Genomic DNA, 22231 nt, shown 5'->3' on the forward strand with positions numbered 1-22231 from the left:
CAATTCTGCCCTAACTATATCTTTTTTAAAAAAAATATGTTTAATGCTAGAAATGAAGTGATCATAGCCACTTTGCCCTTAATATTCACTCGAGAAAAGTCTGTGTGCCTGCAGGCAGTCTGGACATGGTGGTGGAGAGAAAATTTCCCATGCCTGACACACACCATATAGTCTTCAGGTGATGAGATGTGATTTTGCAGTGCAGGGACAGAATTACAGAATGAGGCATACAGCAGGTTTTACTTATTTCAGTTTATTTCCATTTATATATTCATTATAATATAGCATTCCATGATTTGACTTAGAACTGACTTAATTATAAATTAAAAATAATTATCATCATGCAACAATAAAAAAACTCAACAATTTTTTTTTGTGATTTTTTGTAACTTTGGTTTTTAAACATTTCAAGAGAAAAAACATTCTCCATTGTGTTAAGCATTCAACAATACTTTTTTAATCTTCAACTGTCCCAAACGTACAGATGTCACCTTCATTCTGTAATGTCACAAGTATACACACAAAGAGCTCTTCATCATAAAAATGAACACATAGCAATTGAAGAACATGATAATCATAATGGTCAGTTGATTTGATGTTTGCAATAGTCTTAAAGATTTATAAATGCTAAACATACACACAAACAGAGAGAATAATCAGTAGTAGCTCGCTTGACAAGAGAAGACAATGTTGCAACAGCAGTACAGATGTGGCAGCTGTGCATCATTGCGTTCGCTCTGCAGCTTATTTACTGGAACATATTTTAAGTATTACATAATTTAAATGACTTACATCTCATTAGAGTCAGGATCATGCTTTTGTTATGAAAGGTTTTATTCCAACTGTTGATATGAGACCTGCTATTGATATTTATCAACTGCATACTGCAGTTCAATCATGTTATGACATGTCAGTCTTGTTGCAGTACATAAACCTATTTTTCTCAAGTTTGCGCTGGCTTGTGGCATTCATTTCATACAGGTAAATTAATAGAAACATAAATTAATTAATTAATGATGTTAACTCTGCATGACGGTGCTACTAAAATGTGGATTTCTTACCCAAGTATCTGTTGCGGCCTAGCAGGAATGTCGCACGCCAACCTTGAACATGTGAAGGTGTTACACAGAACAAGCTATGACCTTTCAGATATTTTCTGATCAAACTAAAATACTAAATATAAGTGATTTCTGCAAAGCAAAAAAAATCTGTAAAGAATAAGTTTGAAAACATAACAATGAAAAATCAGCACAAAGATGCTATCAGGAAAAGTTCACAAGCATTCAGATCAGTTCCAAGTACGTGCTCAACTTAACGCTTGCATTTTGACAAATCAAGTTACAGCTGCAAACATGAGAAGGAATATAACGTTATCTCTCACCATTCAAAACAGGCGACAGGAACTGAAAGAAGATATGTAACATTTGTTAGATTTCTGTTCATTTGAACTCCCACTCGTCTCAGATGCACCAGCTTCTTCACAGAAATATAGTACAATAGGCCTTTTGTTTTCTTTTGCTTACAGAGTACTGTATATATAATATATTATATCTTAAATCTCCTCTTCTCTGGAGGGGTTGAGACATTTAAAAAATCTGTACTACGTGTTTACGTATTAATTTTAAATTTCTGCTTCTCTTAGTCTCGTACTTACAGGCACTGACGTATAGAGGGCAGGAAGGGAGTTTATATTACAGTGGATAATTGTTTACTACACGACATGGTACCCGTCAACTGCAACCCCTGGCATGGTTCGCAACAGAATTATGTCAGCAGTCACCGATCTGCATGAAACTGAAATTGATGAGACCAGAATTCACTAAGAATTCCAAGATAGGATAGCCATCAAAATCAAATTAAAATGTATCTTTTAGTATCTGTTGTCCAAATTATAAAAGAGTCTCAAAAATAAATGGAAATTTATGCTCTTCTTTTGTGATTAAAAAATTGTGGGAATGTTAAAGATTGGAATCTACAAATAACATCACTCTTCTGCCATAGTGAAGCTTACGCTGACAAGAAGAGCGCTGTTATAGCAAATCCAATTGGGATCACAGTCATGGCCCATATTATAATGATAATTACAGTAATATATGTACAATATTTCCATACATGGTGCAAATATTTTAAAGTGCAATCAAGATTGGAATTTACATGAATGAAATTCAGTTTTTACTTCTCTTATTGCAATATTTAAATACTGGTTATTGCATCACGATTATTGATAACGGCAATATGAGACACAAACAAAGACTATAAGAAGTTTCTGGAACACATGGTAAGATTATTGTGATGGGATTCTCTTGTTTGTTGTAGTACATTCAACAGCACAGTAGGGCATCATTATGTAAAGCACATGTATTCAGTACGGTTAGTATTCCTGTGAATGATATAAAGATGAGGGTGCTTTGTGTTTTAGTATTTATTTACCATGATGTTAATTTGTTCTTATGATGCCGGAAATTTTCAGCATTTGCAGTGTTTTGAAATGAGATGGCACTCTCCGATTCAGGTAGCATTCACTCTGTTGCAGCAGAAATTAATATTGTTTTCTACCATTTCTATCAACTTTGTAGTGGTACATTTGATTGCTGACTCGGGCTATCGGAATGAACGATCAACCACTCCTTGTGTTGATCAAAAATTAGAAGGAGAAGTCTGATGTTATGAAAGTTTGTGTCAGTTTTTAAACATAAAATGTAATTACACATATCAGTCTGCGCTTGTAACTAATTTCTGTATTTGTTTTATGTTTATACTTATCATAAAAAAATTTTTTTTTTGGGGGGGGGGGGATTTCAGCTAGGGTGAAAGTAAATTTGTCACTTACGTAAGTTTTGAGGTTTAAATGTTGTCACCTGAATGAAGATAATACTGCTGGCTTTAAAAATTTTTGGAGGATTTTCCATAATTTCAGAAATTTAAAACATGAAACCAACAACACAATTTGCTGAATGCTGAATGTTGTAATTCATTGAATTTTCCCTAATGCCCACTTGTTTAGAATTAATGTAAGCAGTCATATTATTTCTTTATTACAAAATAGTATTTGGAAATTTATAATAGTATGAACTGGTGACAAAAAGCATTTTTGTGACAGAAGTGATAGAATTTGCCAACGTCAAACCAAGAGGGTGTAATGAATTCAACCCTTTGTGTCAAGTCCAAATTATGGAATCAAATGAAATACCAGAAATTAAATTAAGCTGTCTGAGACTAGTCAACAGCCCCTCGATACATCCACCTTGACTCTCTTGATGTAATATTTAACATGTTCTATATTAATATTAATAAATCAATTTTATTTTATTACCTAAATTATATCCTTGTCAAGAGGGACACACATACACACCAGTGCCACCTGAGCCTACAAGAACTATGTAGAACTGTAGATTTTTCGTACTGATTTTGGTGAACACATGTTCCTAACAACAGTTCCATTATATAATACAGATGACGATGTGTTACTTACTTATTCATCCTGCCTTGTATGCTATATGTAAATTCCTAGTGGTTGTGGGAAAAATAATGTCAGGTGCGACTCAACTCCTAAAGGTACGTTTGCCAATTGAAGAATTATAATACAGTCATGGGGCCAGCATGTTTTTAGGGAGAGAAAATTTCATAGAGTCTTCATATAATGTGCCTGCTACATTTCTGGTTTAATGTACTCAGTACTCTAGACACCACAATTTAATGATGGATTTATTTAGTTCTGAAATGAAAGACTATAGACCTCAGTCAATTCTTTAAAAACCTCCACTGCTGTCTTGCCATTATAAATTCCTTCCAAATATTCAACTTTTTTATTAGTATCAGCTGAACAAAATATCTATAATGAAATTTATATTTCCAATACTGACAATATGTGGATGTGTCTAGCAGCCATGAATCTTTAGATGCTTTAGTCATCCCATGTGGGGAAACTCTGGACAGGAATGAACAGATCACTTGCAGGGCAATACTCTTGTGTGGGTGTCTCGTCTGTCACCGTGAGCTCAATGTTTTGCTGGTCACCAGTGCTCTCTTCTTCCTCCAGCGTGCTGTGCTTAATGCCGTAGTAGAAGTACACACCCAGACCTGCCAGCACAAGACAAACACTTCCAGCATCCCTGTCTTTGCTGAAATTTTGTCACTGGATGTTATTGCAAGGCCATAAATTATTAAATCATATTTTCAAGTTCATTGCACAGGCCTATTTTGATAATATTTAGATTCGACAATACTGGCATTAATCGCAGAGGCGTACAGTTGGTGTATTCTCTTAACGAGGTCAACTCGGAGGAGTGCCACATAATAAGGATGAAATACTGTACCTATCGTCATCCAGACAATGAAGCGAACGAGAGTAAGGATGGACAGCTTGAAGATGAGGTAGATGTTGACCATGACTGCTATGGCTGGCACAAAGGGCAGTCCTGGGGTCATGAACAACAAGGTCTTCCTGCAATGGATACATGAAAGAGAAGTACTTTCAGTCTGGCAGCTGGGTGAAAACAAAAATGAATGACCAAAGAAACACAAAAACAAACTAGAGAAGGAATATATTACAGAAGAAAAGGGAGAAAAACAAATAAGTTTAGGACAGAGGAAAGATGAGTGAGTGACTACCGAGTGGTGAAAACGAACATGTGCAAATAGAAAAAACTACAGAAATGAATGAGGACGAATTACCTGTTCTGGGGCTTCCTGGAGATGACGAGCAGAACGGCAATGATTGCCAGGAGAAAGACCACAAGGAAGAAAGTGGTGGCGCCTGACATGGAGCCCATGCCACACACGACAATCAGGTCAAAGATGAGGATCAGCAGGTACAACAGTCCCACCATCTTCATGACGAACATGCCCGACTCCTCTGTCGCAGGACCTGTGTCCACCCACGGAAATATGGCTGGGCACAGGTATGTGGCGGCCTGACACATTATAAAGAGTAATGTCACGTATGTGTCCGTCCGACTGTCCTGTCACTTGTGCGCTCATTATAATAGTGCGCATATTATAAGGACATCACATCAGACACATAGTACAGAATACCCTTAGGGGTTTTAATTCTGCTGGGTGGCGCGGCACACAGATGACTCACCTGCAGTCTTCTACCGATATACCCCAGGCTGGGTCCCACTGCCCCTGCCACACCACTGCCCCCTGTGCTGCCACCATGTACTGTGCCATAAAACTTGTTTTCACTGCGGTCTGACACCAAGAACTGGTCATCCCGCATAGAGAACTCCTCCTCTGGCTCCTCACCTGGGAATGTGTCATCGCTGTCAGGTGAACTGTGGATCACATGTAGTTCCACGTCAGTAACTGTACCTGCCCTTTCCTTACTGGCAGGTAAGTAGCGTGTAATCATGATGCACGGTTAGTGTCTGGCCACAGAAACATACTTGCCAGTCCTTCAGGTGTGAATTGATGATGTAAAATTGACACTTTAGACCTTATGAGGACTCATAATCAGCAGTTTGGCTGCTAGTGTCATGGTAAAACATTCACGTATTATTGCTGCAAAAGAGACTGAAAGATGGTTTCCAACCACGATTCAAAAGAACAGTTTATCTCAGATGATCTTCAGTCAACACACGTTACATCAAAACAAAATGATGAATATGTAATTGCGATCTTAAAACACTTCATGTGCTCATACGTAAGCATTATACTGGCATGGACTGATGGCCCATCCATTTTGTAATGATTTTTATTCCCATAGAAACTCAGAAAACTTATTTGCAAACACAAAGGAGGTTGAGTAGGAATCTGCCCATTGGGACATGCAGTGAACCTGACATAAAGACACACGCCATACATGATTAACAGGGGAGATGTACACAACAGTCACCATGTTGATACTGGGAACTGCATTCGGGGTATGTCACAACAGATTTGGGGAGGGTCATTCTGAAGGGCTTGTCTGTGTTACGTGCAACGGGGAACACACAGCGCTTACTCTTCGAATCCTTGCACATTGCCTGTGCAATCCGTCCTGCGTGAAACAGATTGAGAAATGAGACATGTATGTTGATTCCTACTTTGTGTGTTGAACCTGAACATGGAGAAAAATCTGAGGTTGTGGAAAGCAGAATGAAGAGGCGTACAAAACCTCAGGGTATGAAAGCTGTAGACGTAAGAATCATTTGACTGAACTGGTTCGAAATTTCTCATTTGTGTAAGCAGAGTTGAATGTGGATTATAATGTACCTGGTAATCAGAATGTGGTGAGTCAAACTATAATGAGCCTCACCTGCGTGTGACCCGCCGCACCATAATCCTCTGTTGCTGGTTGTGGTGGGTACCAGTGGGGCCCATACCAACAACAGCTGACGCCGGAGGCTGGTGGATAGGGGTCGCGGGGGAGGGCGCCGTGGTGCCGAGAGCCGCCCTCAGTTGGTCGGGTTGCAACTGCTTCCCATAGAGCACCTATACAGGAAAGTCATATGGAAGATGGATAAGTGAAAGACCAAGATGCAGATGGTGGTTACAGTTAATATTAATCTTAGAGAACTATTTGGTGAGGATGGGAAGTGGCCCAGGTCAATGTCTTTCATTTTTGTTTCTTCGTCTGTTGAGTAATGCATTTTCAGCTACATATGTGAGTTACAATTGAAAGACAGGATGAATATAAACCATGCAGACAAATGATGACAGTAGCACTGACCCTAATTTATATTCCGGACAACTGCAGATGTAAAATGCCCTAAATAATTTGTGAGGTCAGGGTCGGATATTACCTACCTGTCCATTGCTGAGATTCTCCTTGGTGGGTGAGCCACGAATGGGAGTTCTGAGGCTCTGGGGCAGCAGTTCGATAAGGTTGGTGGAATGGGGCTGGTACCTCAAGATCAGCACGCAGGTTGATACGAGTGTGTAGGCAAGGAGCGTGCCTGAACCACGGAGATAATTGTTAGTTTGCTCTGTTACACCAACCAGAGGTAATGTACAGCATATAATTCACTTCAGCCTTGAAGATGGAGTCAGTATGTTCCTCTGAAATGCTTGTATCGACCTCTGAGTCCACATGGTGTCATGACCCAAAAGGCTAAAACTAACACAGTGAGTGTGGCCCTTTGTTTCCCTTAGACAATGTTAACAGCTGCGAAATTAGCAAAGGGATTCTGCACATGAAAGTAACTGATGGTTCATCTACTTGTGAAACCAAGACAATAAATATAGACAGTCGTGGATCAATTACGTACATTGTGCAGCATTATGCTAGTCTGATCGTCTGCTGTTAAAATACCACAGGTGATGGTACCATGTCATAGTTCTTAATGATAAGCAGATCACGACCTGAACAAAGAAGTCTTCATACTAAGTACAGGATGACGAGCATTCGCCGTGTCATCACCTGCACCAGAAAGCAGAGTGTCTCAGGCTTACCAATAGACATCATCTCGACAAGGACTTCCAGCTGAATTAACAGTGCCGCCATTGCCGCGGCAAGGCCAGATATGAAAGTGGCGAGCACCGGTGTTCCGGTGGTCGGCCAAACCTGCGACAGGGTCCTGCAACACACAGCGAGCACATTTCACTTCAGCTCTCCCCATTCTACCCCACATGATAAATCCTCACACCTTACCTGAATATGAGTCCATCCTGAGCCATGGCATACACGATGCGTGGCATGGGAAACATGGAACCAAACATGGATACAGTGAGACCTGCCAGTGCCCCGACCGCCACAATGTACTTGCACTTCATGGCCCCGACCTGCCCAAACATCTCCACCAGTGCTGAATCAGCATCTACCTCGTCGTACGGCACTGCAACACATTACCATCTGTACAAGACAGTTCGTTTTACATGCAGAGCACATGAGGAAATACATGAAATGCAGAATTTTGTTTTTACATTACCCAATCCTGTAACTCTCTTGGTTTGAATTGATCTTGCCAAGACAAGAGCAGAAATTGACTGGCCCTTTCAGAAAGAGCCCTCGTACTAATTTTGGTTGTCCTGAAATTTATGTAATAATTATTAAACTAAAAGATCTTTGGTGCCTGTAACCTCTGATGGGCCATCAACTACTACAAGTTATATAAATTAGCATTAAATTATGTAAACAAATTAACTATCAAGAGACAAATGGTTGAAACAGATAGTGCAGGCTGTAAGATTCAACGAGCAGCAGATCAAAATGTCTCACCAATCAGAGTGAGCATCATCGAGGAAGTGACGTAGGCGATGAGTATGATGACGAGGCTGCTGACAATGGCCAAGGGGATGGATCGCTTAGGGTTGTTGGCCTCTTCCCCCGTTGTGGCTATTATGTCAAACCCAATGAAGGCGTAGAAGCAAGTGGCGGCTCCTGTCAGCACCTGCACACAAATTTGTAGAATTACTTATTCACACTTGTTGGGGAGTAACCATGGCAACCAGATGCCTATTCTCAAATAATAAAAGGGAGGGGCTTGTCTTTGTGCTAATTTCCAGACCAATGATTCTCTTTTTCTTTGCATGAAGTTCATAAGATGAAGTCATTCATAACATTGACATTCGTACCTGTGCTTGTGTCCGTTCGTCCGTGTATCTGATCTCCGAAACTACTCAATGTATGACGATAAAATCTGTTAAAAGTCGTTTACTGGATTTGGTTTTCTCCGCGTCGCATCCACTCACCCCCGGCCAGCCGTACGGCAGGAAGCCCTTGTGGTCGCTCCAGTTGCTTGTGTCCACGTAAAAGAGACCGGCAGCCATCACGAACACCCACACGGACAGGTTCAGCGCGTTCAACACGTTGTTGAAGACCAGCGACTTTTTGACGCCTGCCGCCATGAGAAGCGTCATCAGAATCGTGATCACGAACGCCAGGAAGTCGGGCGGTCGCCCTGCAAACCAATCGAACATTTGAACAGCGATAAGCACAGTTTCACATTTAAAACGCAGTGGTACCACCTGCTTTAACAATCATTAAATCTGCATTTCGCCCACAAAATGTAATGGGTTTCGTAAAATTCTCAGACTAAACAGAGATTACTTCCCACAACAGCATTAACCGATTGATCGTTGTAATGGAGATGCGGTGTGTTTTCTTTGCGGTAAGGACTGAATTATTAAATATTATTTAGACGGGCTTTGCTCCACTTTTCATCCCACCCTTTCCACTTTCAAATGCCTCGCCTTCAGCGAATCAGAAGGACGAGCGGGCATTGCCTGGGGACCTTCGCAGTGGCAAATCAAAGTTTATGTCTTATCGACATTGTCCTGATATTTTGCAATTGTGACCTACTTCAGAATCAAGAGTGTTTGATTCGGCTTCGCCAAAACTCACCAAAAATAGTTCCCACAGCTCCGCCGATGGCCCCACTGATACCACCGTTGGCCAACGCGTCGAAACAGGCGCTGAGTGCGCATGCGCAAGCTGACGTGCCAATGAGGTATTCGAGCACCATGTTCCAGCCAATCACAAAAGCGATGAATTCACCGACCGTCACATAACTGTACATATACGCAGAGCCAGTCGTGTGTGGGACTCGAACTCCGAACTCCGCGTAGCAGGCCCCTGGGGGAAAAAGTGCATTTGTCATTTGTCAGTAGATCCTAATTATCATCCTACGCTGTCGTAACTGAATCTTCGGTTATTCAACGACGCAGTATCAAATGATTAAGTGTTTAATAATACTGATGCAAAAATTTGTGGCATGCTTGACGGATGTTTCACCCCTGTGTGTGTCCAAATGATTTCTGGATACGTAATGGGGTTTCAAAAAATCTGTAGGCTCTATAAAGTGGAATGTAGGATCCTCTCATGAATTTCAGTATGAGTCATGAGTTTGTAATACCTATTTAGTATGACAAGCGCCTGGAGAGATAAGAAATGTGTACAATATTATGGTTAGGAAGTCTGAAGGGAAGAAACCACTCGGAAGACCAAGACATCGATGGAAGTAAGGAAAATGCATATGAGGGAAATAGTGTTTGGGGAGGGGGGTGTATTGAATTAGTCTGATTGAGGGCAGGGACCAGTGGCGGGCTCTTGTGGACATGATTATGAACTATCGGGCTCCACAAAGGGTCATGCATGACCCGGTGACAGCTGACTGTGGTCCAATTCCCACAGCACAGCCGCTGAACACGCCGGCCTGTGAACTTTGCGAATTCCGCGGCAGGAACTCACAAAAGTGATCGTCTCCTAGCAACAGCTGAAAGTGAAACGACAGCTGACGTATTGACGGCGCTCAGTGACGTCACGTGGACTCATTAAACATTGAAACTGTTCTCATGAGTAACACGGCCCGCCATTTATGTCACGGAACTGCAATGAAAGCGGCTTGTGACATCACAATCGATTCTTGGATAGATCTATTTAGGTTTTGTTTACGTCACGAGCAGTCCATCCGTAGCCCGCGCCCCACAGACACTGCATCTTGTGAAAGGTTCGGTCTGTCGTCAAGGGAACCTTCCGGACACACCGTGCCGACAGTGGGATCACATGTAGGTCCATCTCAGGCACTTCCACCTTCTAGAAGTGCATTTTCGTGTAATCCTTTCATTGGCTTCTCGTGTCGCAAGTTTTTCAACAGGCCTTCAGACCTGACTCCTGTATGTAAACCTTACCCTCTGCAAGCCGCTTAGATACCTAATTAAGCAGCATGTCTAAATCACTTGTAGTCCTTCCTTGGTTTTCTCAGACACAACACAACTTCTCCTCAGACGGTAACACAGAACCAGCGCCGTGCTGCTGCGGCAACTTCTCCGACACATGTGTCAAGCGGGTTGTCGACATTCTGGGTGGACTCCGCCTCTCGAGGAAGTTGGTGAGGGCGTCCCCTGACGCGACGGATGGGCATAATGAGAGGTAAGGACGAAACACCAGCCTTCAGTTTGTAGAATACTGAACTTAAGTCCTTATTTAAGAGGCAAACTTCAAAATACGTCAAACGAGAAAGTTTCAGAAACGCTGTTATGTGGTTGCGTTTTTGTTGTGCATTTCCTGGAAGCCGTAGAGACGTGAGGCTCGCAGTTCGGTGCTCATCTGTTGATTTAAAATCGATAATTAGGCTCTGCACAGGCATAACGTATCAAACACGGCGCTCACGTGACGCAGAAACAAGGAGGTTCAGGGGAACAGCGTTAACCAGTCGTAGTGGTGAAGTGCAGTGTTTTCTTCGCGGTACGGACTGAATTCTTAAATATTATTTAGACGACCTTCGGCCTCAAACGAGTGGAGTCTGCCAGGACGAAGACAGTGGGGCTTAGGCACAGGGTACTGCGCCATACTTACCGGAGAAGATGGACGCCACAGCTGCGATTATGAAGGAGACGACCACGCCAGGGCCGGCATAATTGCGCGCCACCATGCCGGCCACGAGGTACATTCCCGTACCCACGCAAGAGCCCACACCCAGTGACGTCAGATCCAGCGTCGTCAGACATTTCTGCAATTTCAATGTCAGCGTTATATTTGGCAGGCCAAAATCACTTTGAAATAGGTAATTAATTGTCCGTTGCCTAGCAACGTGGACTGCTCGCGGTCCCATCTGCTTCTCTGATCCAGCAGGTGCCAAGCCGAGGATGTCAAAATTTGGAAAACGTGTCTCAGCTCGTAGATGGTTGCTGTCGTCCTCATGATAGACGAATGGCGTCCTTGGAAACTTTGCATGATGCAGTACCTGTCAGTTTGCAATGACTACGCTCTATGCTAAAAAGAAATTCTGTCGAAATACAGATTTATAATTCTAACTGAACTCCGTCAGATAATTATAAATTTTTCTCAAAATTTTTGTATGTGTTACTAGTGTCCTAGAATCCACTCCATTAACAACCACATCTCAGCAGTTTGAGAAATAATTAAGTTGAAATCGTCTGCGTGACCTTGAGTTTCAGTTTCTTGGGGTCCTGTGGCTGCGAAGGGCCCTGTGGCTCCTCCCCCTGCATGCCCTCCACATTCTTGGTGCGGATGAGTTTACTGAACAGCGCTAGTCCGTCTCGCTTCAGGTCCGCCCTGTTCACTTGCGGAAACACGCCAAGCTTCATACTGAAACAAAAGAAAAATACAGCTGAACTAAGGCTCAACGCATTCCACGCCGTACCAGAAGACGCGGAGTCGGGCGGAGCTGAGACAACGAGTACATCGTAAACAGAGCGGAAATAAAACAGGAAGACAGGAAATGCATTATATTACCGACACCTTTTTGTCACACCTCGGTACATTTTGGTCGCACCTCGACATCGGAAATCCATATAGAGACTGACTGGCCTATGAACCCGCTGTGTCCCTGTGTCCCGTCATGAACGGCTCGGCAGGGAGGTCATGCTACTGGGGGGTCCTTAACTGCCTGCACAAATTGGGCTCTGTTACTGTAGCACAATCGATAGTACACAGCCTCTTCCGAGGCACGGTTCGCGGGGGTGTCGGCGCTGGTACAGAGTGCAACGAAACATCGGAGCCGAATGACAAAACACTTCCTGGAGCCTTAAAACAAGCCACGTCGACTGTTTCCTTCGCATCCTTTCAAATTAAGAAAGGTCAGTTATCCTTCCATTTGTTGTCGATAAACTCTTCGCTTAAGAACGATTGCATTTTCGCTAGAATTTGATCGTCGGCATTTCCGAATGGCATCAGTGACGTCATAACGGAGGATTCTCGGGGATTCCCAACGTCATTATGCAGTTGGTTTATTATATATTATTCAGTGTTCTGTCTGAGGACAGGTCCATATGAACAGGATCCTTCCATCCTTTTCTCGGACTGGGACCTGTTCATATACGTTCTTGGCAGATGATCCAGAAGTGGTTTGCCATTGCCTTCTTCTGTGTGTGAATGGAGTAATTGTTGGGATGCCACGGAGGAAAACTCCGTGTTGCCTAGACCACGGCCTTGCCCAACACAAGTTATAAATTCGGGCACCGCCGGATTCCTAAATAGTTAGTTCCTTTCGCACAGGTCTTCGTGTGGAGTTTATGTATCGACGCGCGTTAGTAAAACTCCTCAATGATGAAAATCCATGTAGTGGTTCTAGGATTGTTAAGTTCAGGTTGACACGCCGAGAAGGCGAAGCTGACAGGCGCAATTTTTGCAGGTTTTAGTTTCGAAGGAGAAAAAGAAAAACGTCGTTAGATGACCTAAGAATCGATCACAAGCAGATGTCTGAAGGCTTAGTTAAGGCTGGTATACCGCAATGTAAAATGCATCAGAGCTGCTTCTTTGAGACACCCAGGAATTCGTCGATACGGACGTCTTCTGCTATATGTGGACGGCGTGAGCGAGCAGCGAACACGGAAAAATTCGCTCAAGAGCGGGAACTCGAAAGGAAACGTTTCTGCACTTACGTCCAGGTGTGGACGCGTTCACTGCTCGGCGATCCGCGTCTCGCAAGCGACGTTCATACCTCGGTCCTGCGTGGACGGCCTTGGATTCTTGTTTCAATTATTTTTAGTACGGGATGAAACTTATGGGCCCATTAGAGGGCTCGTCCCATCGAAATAACAAACAGATTATACAAACAGGAATGAAATGAACGATGTATGAATCGAGATCACGTATCAGAAACTGAAAGAGATGTAAGGGTTATTCTGTCACCGTGTCAAAAAACTGAGAGCACAAAAAAGCAAGAAATGGGGACATCCGAGGAGACGACCGAACCCCGGTAGGCGGCTCGTTCACTGGTGTGTTTCCGTTCGCGCCATCGAACAAATGTTCAGCCGAGCTGGCTTCAAAAGGAAGGTCACCGGTCGGTCTTGGTATTCAGGCTTCCGCAAAGCTTTGCCCTCGAGCCATTATCTGCGGCTCGTTCAACCGTCCACACTTGCGGAGGCACATCAGCCCGAACACGATCAGTGTGAATCCCCGCACCTCGCCTTGAACTGGCTCAGATTCTTAACCCGTTTTCCAATTCGTTGACAGAAATTCCTGTACGTCACATCAAGCAGACAGCAGCCGCTTCCTTCCACATCCCTTCCTCTTCATCCGACCACATCTCGTCCTATGGCATGTACGGAGCCTACACACTCTATTCTGTGACATCAACAGCTGATACAGGACCCAGGAAAGCTTCGGTTGAGGGGTGTAGCAACATTTGAAATGCAAATTCCTATCGATTGGATCATGTCTCTTTAAAGGTCAACACCGTGACCTCACGGCACAGTGACGTCAGGGCCTCCCAGGGGTTGGAGTGTGGTTCATCCCACGATAGTGTCCTTAAACGGGCCACGACCGCTTCCTTGCACATCCTTCCAGTTTATTATCGTTCGTTCAAGGCTGTAAACTTCACAGCTGGTAAATCGCTGAAAATGCCAAAACTCACAAACATACAAAAAAAAAACAGGCCACCCACTTAAGTTGTGTTATCATATTATTATTGTACTCTCATCTATGTCTCGGTCATGCAAGTAGTATCTTTATAGCAGACGTGGTGCGCGTATGTCTCCTTGCTTTCTAGTTTCTTTTAATCTAAAGGATATTTAAAGATCCGGTCCGTACCGCGAAGAAAACACCACGCTTCACCATTACAAAAATCAAATGGTTAACGCTGTTTAAGGAAATAATCGCTGTTTACAGTAAGAATCACACGAAACTCATAGATACAGTGCGTAGGCGTCTAAATAATATTTAAAGATTCAGTCCGTACCGCGAAGAAAACACTACGCTCCACCATTACGCAGATCAAATGGTTAACGCTGTTTAAGGAAATAATCGCTGTTTATAATGAGAATCGTACAAAACACATAAATACACTTTGTGGGTAAAATGCAGAGATGTGGAGCGTTAAAGCAGGTGGTATATGTTTTCCCCGAAGGGCTTTAAAGGGTCAAGGAGACTGCTGTAGAACTACGCACAAAGGGCATGAGGCAATTACGTAATTGACGGGTCTATCCGTCCAGCTGCAGGGCAAAGTTTTATATCCGAAACTACAAAAATAGATTTTGTTAAAAAAAGTTGACATTGGAACCACGGTTCCGGAGAATTTGACGTAAATACGTCTATACGGAAAGGAAGTTTATATATTGGCTTTATTATAAATATTTCCTTTATACATGCTTTACAATTGAGATAAGTTTGATTAAGACTTTGCTTATTTAACTAGAATTAGTTACGCTTAAGATGGCTCTGTGGTAGCTGAATGTAATGTAATGTAATGTTTTATAGGTAACAACAATTCCGAGTTATCAAGACGTTCCCTAGGTAACCAGGTTACACTTTTTCCGAATGACCCTTCCTTATAGACGTATTTACGTCAAAAAATATATCCTGAAACATTTCAGCCAAATCAGGTGTTGGCTCTTATCAGTCCGTTGCAGCCCTCACGGACTGAATACGTAGTATCTGAAATGGTGAATATTTACTGATATACGAGGGAATAATTCATGGCTCTGTATGACGTTGCTGCGTGAGGTACGACAAGTGTTTTGACGTTACGCGGGTCACATCTCGGTAGAGGATCAGTTTTTTTGGGGGGGTTGGGGGTTGGGGTGGGAGGGGGGCTGTCATGCCCCCACGACCAATCCATGCCAGTTCAAATAACGTAACTGACATCCGATGTCTAGAAAGTGAAAATATTCGCTACTGCGCAACTTAACTCAATGAATAATCACCACAAAGTCGACGCGGGTGGGCGATGGGGGTGTGTGTGTGTTCGGTTCCCGTCTATCCGACCGGCCACTCCATGACGTAAGCAGCCAAATCGAAGCCACGCTGAGACTCGGTTGAGGCTGCGAGGAAGGACCGAGCGTTTGAGAATTCCTTATATTTTAAGCCTTGATTTAAATGCCATAGGCCTAGTATCAGTTTAAGAATAGACCTACGACATTTCTCTCTGAACTTCTCTCTTAGGTCCCAATATTCTCACCACTTTGCTCTCAAACAACCTCGATCGAATTTTTGCCGTCAGAATGAGACACTCAAGGCACATACTCGCAAAAAAAAAAAACAATAAACACGATATTTTCTGAAGGTGGTCACTGGACATTACACGGGTCGGTGTAATCTAACCTCATAAATTATTCAGTCGCTGTTTGAAGCTTGCTCCGGGCTCACAGTCGGAAAATCGTTACGTCGCATCCATAAGAACAACATGGCTATAAGATAGCTCCTCGCGGTATTAACAACATTACCTTTTTAAACGTGTAATTTCTGCTATCTATTTAACTCAGAATTTATAGACGTAGTCCCAGAATTTCGTGTCATCGCCATGTTTGAAATTTTAAAACAAAAACTAATCAACAGCCAATCGATTATCATCGCACGGCGATATATATCAGAAGACTATCACGTGACCACGTTAATACACGGTGTGAAATATTTCAAAGGCGAAACTTTTAGTAACAAGGAAAATGAATAAAGTACATGAAAGACATAAGTGAATACGGAAATATAAGCAAACTACAAATTTCTAAACGACAAGAATGGCTTCCTGCTTGCAGATTCGCACGATATTTTGTAAAAGCAGAACAATTATTTCCGTGAGCTATTGAATGTAAAGAATATTCTATTTAAAATGCAGCCCTAACTCACGAAAACAATGGCAACACTGAATTCTCGAAGCCGTGTTCCATTGTTGCTGCTAATGCTCTACTTGGAATCGGCGCGCTAGCAATTTAAACTGTTTTTTCTCTTTCGATCGATCGATGATGAGCTCTTGTCACAGACAAACAATTCTTTCGTCACGAAACATTGTTATTAGTCTGTGAATTGTTTTATTCTGTAAGGCAGTTCCTTGTCAGGATTCGCACTTCTAAATGTTTTGTGAACGGCGTCGAACGATTACGATACTAATCGATGTTAAAGAACGAACACGAATTCATCGCGTCTACATCCGCACAGCTCTTTTGCAAATGGCGTGAGCAGCGGCCTAGCAACTAAGGCGACGTTGGCTTGAGTGTCATGGGGGAGGTTGGGAGACCCTGTTACATTTATGATCTGATTTCTGTGCTGGAAAGTAAAACTAATCCCGAGTTCTGACAACCTCAGAATTATTAATTCTATTCAGAACAACGAAGAACTACCAGAACAATGGAAGGTAGTTAACTACATTCGTGGACGAAATTATTGAGTACCATCAACGTGGATGTCAGTCCGAATGCTACAGTTAGACTACGTACTGCTAATAGAGTTTTCATAAAAAATTTAACATGGAAAGTTCTACTAAAATGTGTTGACACATGCCAATTTTGGTTAAAATCGGATAATAAGAGGCCCTTTAAATAGAATCGCACACGAGTTTCTCACCCGTTCCGTCTGTTTTTACCTCTATCAACGAGCGCCAGAGGCAAGCATTTGTGATTTAAAAATCCAAGGGCAATTACTGAACTAACTAACATACAATTCCTAACTTATTCTCTCATCTACGCCTGCGCGAGTCTAATAATTAAGTAGTCATTTTTTTTTATTCAGTGTTCTGTCTGACGACAGGTCCATATGAACAGGATCCTTCCATCCTTTTCTCGGACTGGGACCTGTTCATATACGTTCTTGGCAGATGATCCAGAAGTGGTTTGCCATTGCCTTCTTCTGTGTGTGAATGGAGTAATTGTTGGGATGCCACGGAGGAAAACTCCGTGTTGCCTAGACCACGGCCTTGCCCAACTCAAGTTATAAATTCGGGCACCGCCGGCAATCGAACCCGAGACCCCAGGATTGCAAGGCCAGCGTTCTAACCGCTAGACCACCGGGGCTGGGGTTAAGTAGTCATATGAACGCAAAATGCGGATGTTTTCACAGCTCCTTAAAGCGAAGCTCAGTATCTCTACTGTTGACTAGCTCTAACAATGGAACATCTGACGAGCCCGAGCGTGACACCGCAAAGCAGTATCGATCAACAGGGCGAAGGCCCCGCTTGTGTCTAGCGCCCCAAGAACATTTCTGCCCTTCCGGGAATCCAGCATCGGCCGTCAGTTTCTCTGTATTCTGTGCCACCGAAAGATCTAGCCCTGAAGATGGAGGCGATATATTCCTACGAAGCTCTGGTAACTGCCTACAAGACTACCAGGTATCACAATTCTGAAGAGTTATTCTCGAAAAGCTGATAGTCACTCAGCTCGGAAACAAATTTCCCATGCTATATGGAATCCGAAGGTTCATTGCTGTGGACCCTATCCCGAGCCAGTTGAACCCAATCCATCCATTGCTCACTTAAAACCCATGCGTGCTACACGCTCCGAGCCTCCTTCATTCGACTACCTTGATATTAATATTCTGCGAAGTGCAAATTATGATCGCTATTGCGTATATTTGTTATGGCTGCGGGCTCACAATGCAACAGGCGTTGTCCTCGTTTAAAAGACGCCTTCCGAAACCACTAAGCAATCTGATTACTCGTTTCCCGGTCTTTATTTCGCGAACGCAGGGTGTGATCGCCTGACCTCCGGTACAGGCACTGGCTCGTCTTACCTTTATGAAGACGTTTGCAGATGGATGACGTCAAAGGGTTGCACAATCCGGACGTTTTCGTGACGGAATGATTGATCACAGTTAATATTTAAACAGCTTGTTTGCAACACTTGAGACTTCTCTACGTGATCATGAATTGGGCCATGCTACAGCCTGATCATCTCTCTTCCTCAGGGTGCATTTTTGCTGCCGTCTGCCCCTGTACGCTAGTCTTCACCGCACGACATTGCAAGCCTGGCCAATCTTGCTCCACGCCGATAGCAGCACAACCTGGCGGCAGCTCAGCAACGCCATCTGATGCATAAATGAAGAGTTACGTCCACAGATAAGAATAGCAAAATTACTTTCTCTCCGCTGCTATTTCCGTTTCCCTTCCAATGGTAATTATTTAACGTCTATGTTTCCTGACCCTCCAAGTCGGCGGTGGGCTGTGGCGTGTCTGACCGGTTGAATTTTCAAATGTAGGATGTGCGTGTTGTCCTCCTTACGTAATAAAGTTATTAAACTATTTGCATTGTACCACTTGTAGCTAGTGGTCGTGATGCACTTCAGTCAACAGTATCAGTATTTTTCTGAAGGTCTGCGTCTTCTTACTGTGATATTTCCGCTTTACGCAGAAAATTTCAAAAGCCTACTTCCATACTGAGAGCCAAACCCTGAACCTCCCTTAGTGCTAACCATGGAACCCTGGCTTTCAGTTCAATTTTTACAGATTTCTTGGGCAGTGTGGAGTAGGTTCTTACAAACGTTTCGGACAAACATAGTCAACCCTGAAGATGGTACATTCCTCTCAAAATATTTGAAACATCTTCGCTGCTATGAGAACCTCGAATGTCACAGACTAATAATGTAAATCAGACATGCGAGGAAGAAGCCATGGTCTGCAAGTACTTTAAACCCATTCATCTACCTGCATGAACTGAGGGCTGAAGCCATTGCTTCACTCACAGGACAGATATCTAATGCTCAAATATAATTACAATAAATAATGTAAACCTGGTGGTATATACAAGCCCCTGAAGGTGAACCATGTTGAAACATCTTAGGCATAATATAGAAATGTAAGATACAAATAATGAGTTGTATCTGTGGAAACTTCGACAAATTAATACGACGGATAATTTAAATTTAAAAAAACTGCAGCTAGCAACTCCTCCTTGTCCTTTTCCCCCCCCCTTAAATAGATACAAACAGCATATCTTTACAAAACGATGACTACATGTACTAGGTATGTTGCAACGGATTTGTCAGAACTCACCGTACCGACAAGCTTTTCCTGGCAACCACCGGAAAATCAGTCCTTTGCTGCTCTGCTGTTCCATTTTACTCTCTCATTAATGGCGTCCAGTGTCTGATGTGTAGCGCACAGCATATATAATGTACAGAGGATTCATCCACCACTTCCCGGATGTTAACTCATCTCAAAACAATCCGTTCTCCTATGTCTTGGTCTCCCGGGTAATCTCCCTTACACAAGACACAATTAAATAGATAAGGAAGAAGATGGGAAATGTGTGAATGGACAGAGTTTGTGCAGGCAGAATAAAAAACAAAAATGCATTAAAAACATATCTTAAATACAATATCTAAGAATTTTTAAATAAAAATAATATTACAATGAACAATTATCCTGTCCTTAAGTAAACGGCATGGAACCAACCTTCAGACTGTCAAGACAGAATTGGCAACACTGATGCATAACATACAGAATTCTTATACATAAAGTTTCTGAACCTCAAAAAGAAAAGCAGGCCGTTTATCATATATAAAAGAAGCTTCTACATGCCGAAGCAAAAGCAATTCAAACTGCTCTAGCCACTTATCTTCTGTTCATTTCGTTAGTCTCAGTCTTGCCAACTAATAACATTGCCATATGGTTGATTTGTTTGTTATAATTAATGTTAAACAATACACATTCAAGACATTAGTGAGATATATAAATGTTTTACATTTCTTTGGTTAGCAGCTTAACTATGAAAAACATTTTTAATAACAATGACCAAGTGCACGAATCACAGACATAACAAAACTGCTGGAAATAACCCAGAACTATCTGCATTAAATTTAGAAATTTCCTCCGCACACTCAAGTAATCAGAAATAGTATTAAAAGCAGCAACAGCCGTACCGATATAAATATGACGGTGAAATAAGCGATAAAACATTTCCTGTTTCCTCTACGTGTAGCCTGTAGCATAATTCTTGTCGAATCTGTGAAGATTTGCGACATCAAAGCATGCAGCCATGGTTCACACACTTGGACACGTAACGCAGCATTATGTTAGCAAGTTAACCGACACGACACAAACCGAATTTCCATGCTCACAAGGTTGCCAGCTGATGAACTGATCCAGCGTTACTTTTATAATGCAGATGAACTCAACTTCAACATGGGAGTACTTTCTGGACACTCTGCATTGCCACGGAAAGATGCAACACATTTCATAATCTGACTGTCTCCATCTTGAGGTTAAAAGAAAAGTTAACTGCGTGGTGGAGTTCATTAAAGTCAAGCGCTATCTAGACCAGAGATGGGACGTAAACAGAACATGAAAACACCAGTGTAAAAAAATAAGCCAGGTATCAGAACTCTGCCCAAGGCAGGCATATTAACTAGGCCAACAAAACCGGAAAAAATAATACATTCAGTTAAACTGTTTTAAGATATAAAATTTGATGCATATTATACGTAAAATGGTGGCGGGACACTCGCATTGAATTGGGGCTCACGTTTCAAAACGTAACATTCACATTATTCTGGGTGGTCCGTCATCAACAAAACAAACGCTCCAATCCCATATTTAATACGATCTGAGGCTGGTCTCAACATATCACATGCGTGTCAGTGTTAAAATATGTCAGTAAACACTTTTATAAAATCCAGTTTTTAAGAAGAATATTTATTAAATAAATGCACTGGGACAGGAAGGATGAATTTCCTTCTAGGGGTCTTTGACCCATATTTCTTATTATACATCCAATACAAAGAAAGAAGTGAAGGAAAATATTAAAGCTGGTCTTCGAGAAATGGGCAGTGGGGACGTGAATTAAAGAGTGCTGGCTCAGGATCTGTAACAGTAAGCAATATTTTTATCAGCTTAAAGTCAAAATGTTCTGTCTGACAGTATCATGTTATAGAATAAATGACACAGCAATAATATGCTGACTACGCTGTGTTAGCCACTGACGGTGCAATCCTCTGCCTGTCAGTCAGCACTGTGAGATTCATCAATCCATGAAGACTATTAAAAGTATGTCAATGTGAAGGCATGACTCTTGTAAAGGAACTCGAAGCAAGCGCCTGGCAACCCTGGAGTCATCAGCAGCGGCTGTGTGACACTGTAGCCGGTCTATGGGTCAACGAATGAGATCATGATGTACCGCGTTCCTTTTGTAACTTGCAGACCCTCGTGGTAGTGCGTCAGTCGCCCAGGATGCATCAGCATCCAGCCAAGCCGCGTGTCTGTGACACTGCAGTTGTAACGGATGAATCTGCATCCACCTCCCTGCAACCAGAGGTCACCATCCTGTTCACACATCCCTTGTCACCAGCAGAACAGTCCTGGCTGTCTACTGCCATGAAAATACCACCACTTCCTCTGGCACCAATGCGATACTTCCCATACTATGGTGCAAGAAGAAGGAGAAGACAAGGTATTTCATATTTTCTCCTCATGATTATGCTATGGCAGACAACACCCCACCCATCTCACCCTCCTTGATATCATATACTGTTTTCGAATCACTCTTCAATAAAGTTCCTCCTTCGATGTGAGAGAGCAAGCTCCAAATCCAAACAAGTAAAATATAATTTTGTACATTTTAATATTTGTGTATTCAGATACAGGGGAAGACAGAAGATTCTGAATTGGGCAGTAGTGAGCATTCACCACATTTAATCTGTTGAACA

General features: G+C 42.5%; 3 protein-coding genes across 7 annotated transcripts in view; 1 reads left to right on the top strand and 2 right to left on the bottom strand.

Moving 5' to 3' along the window:
* Nucleotides 1-232: 232 nt before the first annotated feature.
* LOC110827233 (solute carrier family 7 member 14) lies at nt 233-18530 on the bottom strand. Of its 2 annotated transcripts, XM_022058705.2 has the most exons (15): nt 18323-18530; nt 11809-11971; nt 11219-11372; nt 9266-9496; nt 8614-8822; nt 8141-8312; nt 7574-7757; nt 7375-7499; nt 6730-6878; nt 6239-6414; nt 5945-5980; nt 5084-5276; nt 4675-4913; nt 4317-4444; nt 233-4080 (listed from the first exon to the last, which is right to left on the bottom strand). In XM_022058705.2, the coding sequence occupies exons 2-15, from the start codon at nt 11968-11970 to the stop codon at nt 3905-3907; spliced, it is 2334 nt and encodes a 777-aa protein (XP_021914397.1). In that variant the 5' UTR covers nt 11971; nt 18323-18530; the 3' UTR covers nt 233-3904. The 2 variants fall into 2 exon arrangements, with proteins under 2 accessions (XP_021914397.1, XP_087202260.1); XM_087346134.1 differs by lacking the exon at nt 5945-5980.
* LOC110827236 (uncharacterized) lies at nt 9930-19884 on the top strand. Of its 2 annotated transcripts, XM_022058713.2 has the most exons (3): nt 9930-10428; nt 10626-10792; nt 18497-19884. In XM_022058713.2, the coding sequence occupies exons 1-3, from the start codon at nt 10216-10218 to the stop codon at nt 18618-18620; spliced, it is 504 nt and encodes a 167-aa protein (XP_021914405.2). In that variant the 5' UTR covers nt 9930-10215; the 3' UTR covers nt 18621-19884. The 2 variants fall into 2 exon arrangements, 1 of the variants encoding a protein (XP_021914405.2); XR_015534447.1 differs by lacking the exon at nt 18497-19884 and adding an exon at nt 11138-11237 and having other exon boundaries at nt 9930-10792.
* The window catches only part of Plod (procollagen lysyl hydroxylase), a 31178-nt gene continuing 28825 nt past the window's right edge, over nt 19879-22231 (bottom strand). For all 3 annotated transcript variants that reach the window (XM_022058707.2, XM_022058706.2, XM_022058709.2), the window contains one exon: nt 19879-21827. In XM_022058707.2, coding sequence (XP_021914399.1) covers nt 21672-21827 — 156 coding nt within the window. In that variant the 3' untranslated portion in view covers nt 19879-21671. The remainder of the gene's footprint in view (nt 21828-22231) is intronic.

The sequence above is a fragment of the Zootermopsis nevadensis genome, unplaced genomic scaffold (genome assembly GCF_977971745.1).
Source record: "Zootermopsis nevadensis isolate Lab colony 2312 unplaced genomic scaffold, Znev_1.0 Znev_ptg000010l, whole genome shotgun sequence".
NCBI lineage: Eukaryota > Metazoa > Arthropoda > Insecta > Blattodea > Termopsidae > Zootermopsis > Zootermopsis nevadensis.

Bases quoted from the DNA above. Each gene is read 5' to 3' on its own strand.
- LOC110827233 (XM_022058705.2), bottom strand. From the start codon at position 11,970: ATGAAGCTTGGCGTGTTTCCGCAAGTGAACAGGGCGGACCTGAAGCGA. The intron at 7,758-8,140 runs GTGAGACATTTT...AATGTGTTGCAG, and splicing joins GATGATGCTCACTCTGATTG to TGCCGTACGACGAGGTAGAT. The intron at 4,914-5,083 runs GTGAGTCATCTG...ATAATGTGTCAG, and splicing joins ATATCGGTAGAAGACTGCAG to GCCGCCACATACCTGTGCCC.
- LOC110827236 (XM_022058713.2), top strand. From the start codon at position 10,216: ATGAGTAACACGGCCCGCCATTTATGTCACGGAACTGCAATGAAAGCG. The intron at 10,429-10,625 runs GTAGGTCCATCT...TGGTTTTCTCAG, and splicing joins TGCCGACAGTGGGATCACAT to ACACAACACAACTTCTCCTC. The intron at 10,793-18,496 runs GTAAGGACGAAA...TCTCTTCCTCAG, and splicing joins ACGGATGGGCATAATGAGAG to GGTGCATTTTTGCTGCCGTC.